The sequence below is a fragment of the Chlamydotis macqueenii genome, chromosome 19 (genome assembly GCF_036417535.1).
Source record: "Chlamydotis macqueenii isolate bChlMac1 chromosome 19, bChlMac1.mat, whole genome shotgun sequence".
Taxonomy (NCBI): Eukaryota; Metazoa; Chordata; class Aves; order Otidiformes; family Otididae; genus Chlamydotis; species Chlamydotis macqueenii.
Window position 1 is genome coordinate 12,912,497 of NC_141574.1, and position 11,919 is coordinate 12,924,415.

At 43.3% G+C, this 11,919-nt stretch overlaps 1 protein-coding gene across 1 annotated transcript; it reads left to right on the forward strand.

Moving 5' to 3' along the window:
- The first annotated feature begins 4,721 nt into the window (after positions 1–4,721).
- Positions 4,722–11,919, forward strand: RFC2 (replication factor C subunit 2). Its single transcript, XM_086763040.1, has 11 exons — positions 4,722–4,880; positions 5,471–5,540; positions 6,178–6,219; positions 6,690–6,796; positions 7,890–7,991; positions 8,604–8,704; positions 9,413–9,570; positions 9,937–10,002; positions 10,481–10,561; positions 10,910–11,023; positions 11,636–11,919. The coding sequence occupies exons 1-11, from the start codon at positions 4,765–4,767 to the stop codon at positions 11,744–11,746; spliced, it is 1,068 nt and encodes a 355-aa protein (XP_086619166.1). The 5' UTR covers positions 4,722–4,764; the 3' UTR covers positions 11,747–11,919.

Here is an 11,919-nt window from a genome sequence, read left to right on the forward strand (position 1 = left end):
ATTGGAGACCACATAGAACTGAAATGGATTGCATAATGTCATGCAGTACCAATTAGGGACAGTCAGTGGAGAATATTACCAGACTGCTGACGTAAGGAGCAAACACAAGAGAGTACAAACGTCAGATGCACTAAACAGAAGTATCGTGCTCTATCATAGCTGCATTGTGTCTAGCCAAAAGTCAAGCAATAGCGTAGCTATTAAAAAAAGGAATAGACCCCACTTTGTATCAACTTCATTGCAAATTTCTTTTCAAGTTTCTGACAACCATCAATGAAGCCAGTCCACCTTTTCTATTGGATGTTACCATTCAGAGCTTAACTGACACAGCCCTCAAATCATTCCTCTGGTTTTGCACTAGCTCGGGGTGGTCTTCAAGCAGAAGGCTCAAAGAGCCATCAGGTTCTTTCTTCTTCATCATCAAGATCCTTCCTTTTATGCAAAGAGTCTCAGCAAGGCACTCGCTGCTGCAGGGTGCTCTGCGACATCTACGTTTGGCAACAGAAGTGACGCACAAAATCGCTTTCTCAGCTTCCTCAGTGAAAAGGGGGAGTCTGTGTCCTCCCCGGAGGCAGGCGTTTGTGCAAACAGAACCCCACTACGTTCACTAGTGGTGACACGAGATCCTGATATGGAAGAGAAAAGGTACTGCCCCACGCCAGCCCCAAGCTGCAGGAGCCAGCAGCTGAGTGCTCACGGGATGACTGCCGCAAGGAGAAAAGCATGGCAAGCACAAAGGACCACTCCCCTCTCCTACATTTTCAGCTCTATCAACAGTGCTAGTAGCCAATAGCTGCATTTTGGCATCTAGGAAAATATATGCTTAAAGAATTTACCTTTTTTTTTCAGACAAAAGAAGAATTCTAGGAGAAAGTCTATTCTCTCGGCTGTCACGGGTGACCCTAGGTGGCTTTAATACAGGTGTCCATGCTCCCTCTGCTGACTAAAGCTGTAACCACACGTCTGGGCTTGTACTAGACACCCCTCGTTCTCTATTATGCGCTTTAAAAAAAAAAAAAAAAAAAAAAAAAAAGAAAAGAAAAGAAAGAAAGGAAATTTTCATTACATCGATAGACTTCAGCATCCAAAGAGCAGGACTAGCAGGTCACTATTCCTGAATCCCTGTATCACCTATCTTATCACCTACTGTAAAGTGCTGAACAAGTTATAATTTCTTCCTCAACATGCACAAAAATAATAATAAAGCTTTGCTGGTTTAAAACTGTGGTGATCTAAATCCACTTTTTAAAGTATTTTCAGGTGCTTATAGAAAAGAATTCTAAATATTTACAACATCAGAGTCTCTTTTAAATGGTACACGTAACATCACCTCAGATCAGCACAACTGTACCTCCCAGGGACAGGCTGTGGATAAACACATGAAGAATGGAGGGTGCTTTGATGCTACAAGAGGAAGAACAAATTAACACCCTATGTATACTGACAATGTCACCCCTGGTTTTGCTGTTAGAGCTCCAGAGCAGCAGCTCTACAGGAATCAGGGCCCCTGTCAGTCTGGGTGCAGACACGCCAAGCCCGTGAAACCCTCTAATTCGGTGATGCCCTATTTTGCAAAGCACCAGTCCAGCCTCCCTTCCAACCATCCCACCATGACTTTCACTCCTAGTGTTTGTACCAGCTTTGCTTTATGCTTTCAGCCTCACTGAGCACAGGAGAAAATGGTCAGTAGCATCAGAATTCATTCCTCTGTCTCCAACCTGACTGTGTGAAATGGAGAGCGAGCGAACAGGGAAGAGCCTCAGAGGGGACTGCAGACTCCGCATTTCCCTGGCAGCAAGACCATCTGTGCTACGTGACCTAGTTGTGGCTGCTGAACAACAGCACGCTGCAATAGGAGGTGACAGCTTTAACTGAGACTGCAGGGCAGGTGGGGACGGGGAATGGACAGCCGAAGGAACTTTGCACTTTTCCTAATGCTGCAGTTTAAGGTCTCAGCCCCTGGCCTTTTAGACCTGCTGGATAACAGGTATTAGTGTTAGCCCTTACAATAGCAGTAAGCAGAACTCACAGATTTAACCCAAAAGCAAAACGACCGTGAATACTGAACAGTTCTGCCCTCCTTCCCAAAACCACTGTATGCAAGAATTTTTTTATTACTTATCTGTACTGAATACGCAGTACAGATACCTATTTTCACTAATGACTGCCTAAAGTTTGTTTCTTCTCTTACCCTTTATTTCTACTGCCTTCTGGATTTTACACCTCACATCCCCCATCATCATTTTGTCACTGTTGCTCTTTGCTGTCTTCAACTACTGCCTCACTTCTAATGTCTTCACTAATTTCAACTTCTTGCTCAAATTCAAAACAAGCTATCCCCAGTTTCACCACCATAGCATGCAAAACAGTAATTCTTTTGCCACAACTTCTGCATTTACCCAACCCTCTGACGAAATCTGTTACACTGGGCTTTGGTTTCCCTGCAGGAACTAAAGCACGAGCCCTTGACTGGAAATAAACTGAGAAGAGCCACCATATGGTCTTTAAAGGAACCATTCCCTACATCAAACACCTGCAGCTGGGACTTCCTTGCTCCTGGGATGACCACAAGGTCACCATTTCTCTGATGGCGATCTCCATTACGAGTAGTAGTTCCCATATAAATACACCCAAGAGGAGCATTCCCCTTGCTAACTACATAATTAGCAAAAAGCCTTTATCTGTACTCCATACTGATTACAAATACTTAGTAACCTTTCTCTATGTATCTTTTGGGGTGGGAGGGAGATGGGTCAGAAAGAATAATCTTAAATTCAGGGTTATTCTCCTTTCAGGATGATACAGTGCATCTACTGCACGCATGTGTATTCAGGCACCGTTGATAACACATCAGAGGAGTTCTGCCATTTCAGCACTGAATTTGGAATTCATTTTACCCTGGATGCATCCTGTGATCTCAATACACAGAACACAATAAAAACAGTTCTCATTTTGGGACAGATGTGTTTTAAAACTTGTTTAGGCTCAGGTCTGCCTATCCACCTGCCACACATCCTTATAAATATTGTTGTGCTTTCAATAAATACTTACTCTGTGTTCGGTAAACTGCAGAACCACTGTGGATAAGCAACACTGAGGAGTTACTACCTACACAGGGGCTGCAGCGCTCTAGAAGGCCGTGCTCCAGAGAAACACACATTGCAACTGGTTCGCAGAAACATATCACAAAATCTGTCATCAGGCTCTCTGCAACAATTCTTGTGAATAGCCTTCCTTACTGTCCTCTGGGTGCTTATCAGCAGCAATCCTGTGCACATAGTGGGAGAATTAATGTTCGCCAGAAAAATTTTATCTTATCTAGAGGCTGGTACTTCCTAAGAGCATAACTGTTTAATTTGGCAAGAAACCAAAGCATGTTTAGTGTGCTTTAGTGACAGACTGTTATGACCAGCAGCACTGTATGCAGCTGTAGTATTTCACTGTCTCATGTTTGGTTCTGCTGAGTACCGCAGTAAATTAAATCCAAAGACAACACAGTGAGTAACACAGTGAGTTTGAGGTATTACAGGAACAATGTGTTAATCCAGTATGTGTGCTATGAACAGTCTGAATAATGAAGAAAAATTCCAACTGTCTCACCCTCATATGACACATAATTATGTCATTATTTAATTTTCTACTTTGTCTACATTGGAGACAAAGTTAATCCACAGTTAATTCAGCCAGCCATGTAAAGCCTGCAGACCACTTACAATTTCACCCGTACATAACACTTATCCTAAAACCACTAGAAACCACGTACAGCTATTAATAAAAAAATACGCAAAACAAGATGAAAGCACTGACCACCTCGCCCACATGAAAACTCAGATTTTAGACTGCACTTTGCGTAATGGAAACTTCACCCTCCAGTGTTTTAGAGCCTTACGAGAAACTCGGCAAACCCCATCACTGCCAGGCCATAGGCTGAACCAGTTCCACAGGCTGAAGGAACCGCACTCATCTGCCAGCATTCACATGCCAACTTCAAAATGCCAAGTAACAGGCGCTGACAATAACATTGGAAGGCAAACGTTATGAAAAGCGGCAGGAAGTTGCTCCCTTAGAAGAGCATCACCACTCAGATAGGGCTTCAAATATGATCAGTTCCAAGCTTCTGCCTCCCACCAATCTCAAATGAGAAACATTTCCCAAGGAATCAGAGGCCATCCTCTGCTCGCTGACCTAACACAAACATCGTTGATTATGTGGCGCATAAACAGAACTTAAAGATGCGCCAAGGCCCGAGTAACTACTGAAGTTTCAAACTAGCACCTATACCCAAATTCTAACGGTAGCAGCAGAACCACACCCCTCCGTTATAACATAACTACTTACAGTATTTTGCAAGGTGTCTTTCATTGTTTTCATTTTATATGGGGAAATAAAGGTAGCTGGAAGAAGAAACAAAGGCTTAGAGGCCTGAAGTGCAAACATACTACTGTTTTTATTAATTATCTTAGCATGTAACCAGTCAGCAGGGCGGGAAGAGCAGCCAGCCTCCAAACTAGCCCAGCACAAGCCCGCCCAGCCGTGCTGGGATCAGCCCCCACGCGTAACCGCCAGCCCCCGCCTCCCAACGGCCTCACAGGGGTACCGAGGCCGGAGAACACCTGCGGTGCCCACCCCCGCGGACCCACCCCGCCGGCCTTGCCCGTCCCGTCCCGTCCCGTCCCGCCCCGCGAGGCGGGCCCGGCAGCGCGGCCCTCCCCTCACGGAGGCGGCGGGGAGAGCAGGGGCCGGGCCAGGCCAAGCGCCGCCGGGATGGAAATGGAGGTCGCGGAGGACGAGAAGGCCGGGCCCGCCGGGGGCGAGAAGCGGGGATCCGCCGACCCCTCGGGGTCCGCTCCCGCCGGCGGCGGCCATTACGAGCTGCCCTGGTGAGCGACGGAGGCGGCGCGGCCCGCGCGGGTCAGCGGCGGCTGAGGGCGAGACAGCCCGGGCGGCCATTGAGCGCCTGCGAGATGGAGCCGGGGGAGGGAGGAAGGGCCGAGGGCGCGCGGCCATTGGTGCAGAGCGGGGCGGGAGGCGGGGCTTGCCGTGGCATAGCCTATGGAAAGAGCGGGAGGGCGGGGCGCGCCGTTGGCGGGAAGGCGGGGGCTCGCGCTACTCTGTGGGCCCTGTATCCGCACGGCGCCTCTGGGTGGGGGAGGTCGTGCGGCCCCGTCCCCCGGGCTGCGGGAGCTGGGTGTGACTGGGAAGTTGGGGGTCCTGGCAGCGGAGAGGGCTCTGTCAGCACCCTGTAACCTGCCCAGGCCGGGCTGGGGCCTGTGGGGTGAGAGAGGGAACGGGGCAGCCCGGGGGGAGAAAGCAAGATGTCCCTGTCGAGGGACTCCGCAGCGTCTGCACGGAGGACACATCCGGTCATCTTTGTCCCTTGTTGTCCTAATCATCCTTTCCTCTCAGTGTAAAAGCACTATTAAAAGTGTTATTGGTCGTGCTGAAGTGTGTGGGGTTTTTACTTTTGCAGGGTGGAAAAATACAGACCCGTGAAACTGTGTGAAATAGTTGGAAATGAAGATACAGTGAGCAGGCTGGAGGTGCGTAGCTGTCCCTCTGTTTTTTTCAGGGGTTAGGTCAAAAAACAGAATTCTACATAGATCCACAGACCAATAAAAGCACTTTTGTATTTTTACATCTATATTCAAGTACTTGGAAAAAACCTTTCTGATTTACTTAAGAAATTACATGTTTTAGGGCATGTTTGAGTCGTGTTCTAAGGAAATATGCCTTCTTAAATTGGGCTGTTGTTTAAATTGGCCGTGTTTTGATACAACTTAGAAAATTTGTAGCTGTTACAATAATACTGTTTCAATGAATAAATATAATACATATAACAACAGAAAGAAACATAACACTCCTCTGGAAGAAAAATATTTTCCTTTACAAATTAGTTTGTAAACACAGTATTTGTTAACAGAAAGCTTATACTAGCAAGCATACAATTAAAACAGATGCAAAAGGAAGGCAAGAATACTAAAGAGCTGTGGGACCAAGTGCTTTTTAAGTTTTTCCTTATTATTCTAGGGACTGACTTCTAACAATTCAATTTAAAAAAAAAGAGAAAGCAGCAAGGTTCAAAAAATGAAAGCAGGAGGGAAAATAAGAAATGGTAGCTGTAGAATTGGAAACTATTTGTTCCTACTCGTATAACTTTTAATTATTATTCTTTCTCAGGTCTTTGCAAAAGAGGGGAATGTACCAAATATTATTATTGCTGTAAGTATTACTGTGTTGTACTGTATCACCACGTCGGTCCTGGCTTCTGAAATCCAGCTACAACAGCCTCCCAGTATAGATTTGCATTGTGCCTGAATGTATTGGTAAGAGAGATGTTGACTGTATAGTCACACAGCAGTGTTCTGGGGAGAATAGACAAGAAATAAACAGCTTTCTGGTAAAAACTGACCTGGCCCTTAGGTGCCTACTGAGGCATGTCTTGTGCTTCTCCCTGCAGCCTTTCGCTCCTCTGTTTGGAGGCAGGATAGAATCATAGAATGGTTAGGGTTGGAAGGGACCTTCAAAGGTCATCTAGTCCAACCCCCTGAACACCAGCAGCCTTTAGTCTGATCTTCTCTCTGCAGCTCCTCTGTTGCAGCTGTTTTTCATGACTGGGGAGCGTTGTAGAGAGCACAGCTTAGAAAATGGCGTTAAACTTAGCAGCAATCGCTCCATTGTTGCATTTCTAGGGTCCCCCAGGAACAGGTAAAACCACCAGTATCCTCTGCTTGGCTCGTGCTCTGCTTGGTCCTGCGTTAAAGGATGCTGTTTTGGAGCTGAATGCTTCAAATGACAGGTGAGAATGAATAAACCTCATCAAACTTTTAATGAAGAAGCAAGTACCTGCTTTTAACTGTTGTTCAACTCAGGCCAGCTCGATAGGCTTAATGCTATAGTAAGGCCTCTAATACTTACTTCAGTGTGCTTTTTCCAATTAGACAATCATTGGTGTCCACCTATCAACATAGATATTATTACTTGATGTTTTACAAACTTGATAGATACTTTAATTTACTTTAAAGAGTTAAGCTTCCAGCATTCATTAAGATCCTCCTAAGAATGAAAAGTGAACAAGTTGTTTACAGTGAAACTCCAGTGCTTAGGAAAAAAAGGTGAAGTGGTAGAAATTAGGGCTATAGGGGCAGTTGGGGATTAAAATGTAGGATAAGGGTGTTAGGTCTGTGGAGGACGCTGACTCTACCCCAAGGATGAGGCACTAAGGACTAATTATATTTCCCAAGTTCTGTGGCAGACCCATCCTGAAGTATTCTGAGGACATTTCCTGGAGGGTTGTTTATGAGTACAATATAACCTGCCTTTGTTAAGATCAGTTATAGAAGAGCTATAGAATCACAACATTCATTTTCTAAATAGAACAAAAAAAAAGTAAAATCCTTTATTTTTAAAAGTAAGTCTTTATTACAACTCTGTCTAGGCAAGTGTCCGTGTTGTGCTAAAATAATGCAGGCTATTCCGCTGTTTTTTCTTAAACTCTCTGAGTTAAGCTGGGTCTGTGGACGTAGCTGTGTGAAGCACTGGCAAAACAGCAAAGCGATCTTAAATGCTTCTGCCCTTGTTCATTTATTACCTCTACCTTTTGCCAAACATAAGTCCTTTCATGGCGGTACTGTAAGTGAGGTTACTGATATATATACACTGATAAATTATTTTTTCAAAAAGGAGGAGTACTGGTATTGAAATCTGAATCAGTTAGGCAGCCTGGCTTACAACATGGCTTCACAACAGTGACACGGGCACAGCTGAAGGGGCAGGAACAAACAGCAGGAGAATAGGGAGCTCAGGAGAGCGTCAGCCACTGTGGCTGCTGGATAAAATCTGTTATGTAACTTCACCCAACTGATCACGAATCACTTAAATTATTGTTCCAGAGGCATTGATGTTGTGAGAAACAAAATCAAAATGTTTGCCCAGCAAAAGGTCACGCTTCCAAAAGGCCGGCATAAAATAATCATCCTTGATGAAGCAGACAGGTAGGTGGTTTTTTAATTGACCTCAACTGCTATGTGAAATGCATTGTATCTGTCCTGTGTGCAGAGCTGCTGTCTTGGATGGTCTTCGCTGTTTCTGTCAGGGTATCAAAAGTAATTTGGTAGGAAATAAATACACATTGAACACTGTTCTTATGAGATTACTCATATCAAGCAGAGATCATTGCTTCAAAGAAGATGCTAAACATTGGGGTGAAAGACTTTGGGATTTAGCTGGATGTAAAATAGCATCTTCCACTTTACTTGTTCTCTCTCTTTGAAAAGAGTCTGGCTTACGTAGACAATTTCACGGAAAACCGGACGTTGTACTCCATCTCTATATAAGGAGTAGCATCCTTAGCAGTATTCTTCAGAGTATTAGTGATTTAATTTTGTATGTTAGTTTTATGGAGGTCTCAGTGACTACCTGCATTGTGGGATGATTTATTCACATGACTGAAAAAAGCTGCTTAGTTTATCAAGCCAGAATATCAAGTAATTTACAAAGCACTGTCTAATATCAGTAAACTCTGAAGCTTGTCTAAAAATAGCTATTAGCCTGCACCTATAAGTGAGTGAAGGGCAAAATCTGACCTAACTCCTTTTCTCCCTCAGCATGACAGATGGAGCACAGCAAGCATTGAGAAGAACAATGGAAATTTATTCCAAAACAACGCGCTTCGCACTTGCATGCAATGCCTCTGACAAAATAATAGGTGAAGTGCTGCTAGTCCCTGGGCATTTTTGTCATATGTTCTCCATACTGTTGGCTAACTTTCCAGGCAATTTTCAGAAATACCTTGGACTCCCTTGTTGCAAGAAACCACGGTACTTCTGAAAAATCAAACCACCTGTACATCCAGCTAATGAAAGAAGAATACATTTGTGTAGCTGCTGAACCCTCTGAACAGCTGGTTTTGATGGCTAGTGCCATGCATGACTGCAGAAGCAGATTTCTCATACTTGGGGCTTAATCTCCATCCAACTCTGCTACAGTTGGAGACGTTTGATGTATTGTTTACTGGGTATTGAACCCCTTTTGTTGTCCTTTTTGAAACATAACCTTTAAGTTTGCCTACAGGCTAACACATTGTAGACCTTTAGACTTTTGTTTAGCCGTTAAAAATAGCATGATAAACCTATACATTCAGAAAATCAGGAGAACAGAAGAAGCTGAGCTTCATAGATATTTGCACATCTCTGGGAAAACTCAAGTAGCACCCTGGGGCTCAGGTGAAGGTCTGTAACAATTGTATATGCTTAAGGAGATGCCATATACTGTCTGGAGCTGACATGTTCTTTTTCTTTAAAAGAAGACAAATTAAGAGTTGGAAACTGAGGTAGCTTCTTCCAAGATGAAAACAATTTTTTTTTTTTTTTTTTGAGAAAAGAGGGAAATGCTAATCACACATCTCTGTCCTTAGAACCTGTTCAATCCCGGTGTGCAGTGCTACGTTACACCAAGCTGACGGATTCACAAATCCTTGCAAGACTACTGAAAATTGTTGAGAAAGAGGATGTGCCATATACAGATGATGGACTAGAAGCCATTATCTTCACAGCCCAAGGAGATATGAGACAGGTAGAAGAAGAAAGGCAATGAAACAAAGGCTTCCATTTAAAGCAAAAAAACTTGTGAATTGTGGCTCTCCAGGATTTATCTTTGGAGAGGTGAAACAAAGGGGATGTGACCTATGGCACAAGAGTAACTAAAGTATTTGATTTTGTGAGGTTTTAATGGGGATCTGCTCCTTAAAAGTGAATTGGTGGGAACTGGATACCAGACTTGTGGGAGGAAACAGTCTGCGTACATTTGCAGTTTACTCTGTTGCTTAATTGAAAACTTCTTATTTGGCATAATTTTCTGAAAAGTGTATTTCGTCCTGAGGAGGAGGTGAGAAGTACAGTACTTCAGAAAAGAAATGAAGTCTTATTTTTTCTTTCACAGGCATTAAACAACTTACAGTCCACATATTCTGGATTTGGCTTTATAAACAGTGAAAATGTCTTTAAGGTGAGTAATAGTGCAAAACAGGGATGCTAGAAGTTTAGCACTACAGCTGTGTGAGACCTTCAGTCGGATATCTAAGCCTTTGAAAGCGCTTTGCTGGTTTGCAGACAGCAACGGGTATGTAGCAGTCACAGCATTAGGCCATAAAAAAGTGCATGTGCCTCTAGAAAAGGAAGAGCTGGCTTGCAGTCCCTAATGGGACATATGAGAATGTTGCTTTCCAGCTCTCTCAAAGCATAATTGCTGGGAAATTTCACAGTGGTAACTTTTTAATCTATTACTTGGGTGTTCTTATTTCATGCTATTGAGTCTGCCATGGCAGGATGGCTATGTTATCAGAAAAGTCTTATTACTTAATATTTAATCTGTATTAGAGAATGTGTCTGATCAGTGCTTCAGCTGTATAGAAGCTTGGTGAAAATACCAGGGGTTTAATGCAGACTGTTCTAGTGTTTTGAAGTGTAATATTTCTTTGATACAGGTATGTGACGAGCCTCATCCTCTGCTTGTGAAAGAAATGATACAGCACTGCATAAATGCAAATATCGATGAAGCATACAAGGTTGGTTTACATGTGTTGTGTCTGAGTAGACAGATGCTTTTCCTCTACAGAATTCTTGTTTGTTTTGAATAATTCACAGTGTGGGTTTTTTTTTTTAAGATAAGGCCAATACCATGTAGATGAATTGATGAATTAAATCCTTTATATGCAGGGGTTTGTTCAGATGAATAAGCCAACAAGCAAAAAAGCAAGCTGTATTGAAATTACTTGCTAAACAACTGAGGTTAAATCATTTTAGAAGCAGTACATGCAGTTCCAGTTGTTATATACAGCTGTTCCAAAAGTGAATGTACTTGACTCACCTGGTAAGTTTTGCAGATAAATGAGGGATTATTCTTGCCTGCACAGATTCTTGCCCACCTGTGGCGACTTGGATACTCTCCAGAAGATGTGATTGGCAACATCTTCCGTGTGTGTAAAACCTTTCAAATGCCAGAATATCTGAAACTGGAATTTATCAAGGTTAGTACTAACCTAGCTCCTGGTGGGGTCTTTTGGGCTTTTTTAAGAAGAGGATGTGATCCCCAATACAGGGGCAGCCCCAGGGCTGTTAGAGACTTGCAATATATTAGTGCGAAAAAGTCTTTCTTAACTCCTTATTCTGCTTTCTTTCCCACTCTGCATCATCAGTTTGTCAGTAAGAACAGCCACTTGCAATTTAAATCTAACCACCCATAGAAATGCCAGAAGTCACTTTAGTGATAACTAGCATTAGTAACAAACATAATGCTGGCTGAATGTATTATTTACATCAAAGCCTAAAATAACTCCTTGAGAACTTTCTTCAAGCACACACTTGATTCTAGTCCATTAGGTAGCAAAATATTAAGTTATATTCACAGCCTGCTGACAGACGGTAAACTGGTGTAATGGAATTGCTCTTCAGATTTAAAACCTGGCCGCAAATATATGCGCCTTACTTCTTACACAAAGGAAGAGAAGATAAGCTTCTCTTAAGTTTGAGTGACTCTGAAGTTGGTCGCGTAGCAGTAAAGATGTTCTATTTCATCATTAGTTATACTACACATACACTGGGAGAGAAAACAGAAGATTTTACAATGTCTTTATCACCAGGAAATCGGGTACACTCATATGAAGATAGCAGAAGGTGTGAACTCTCTTTTACAAATGGCTGGACTGCTGGCCAGGCTGTGTCAGAAGACCGCAGCCCCTGCAGCGAGTTAGATGCTTCACTGAGCGGAAGCCTGCGTTCTGGAAGGTGAAGGCCTGGCCTGTCCCAAGTTCTGCATGCAAAGAGCCTGTTCCCTTGGTTTTGCAAAATTGCAGAAAAATAACCAGGTTCTAGTGTAAAAATCTTTTGTACTTTTTTATTTAGACCAATAAAGCTTTAAAATGTA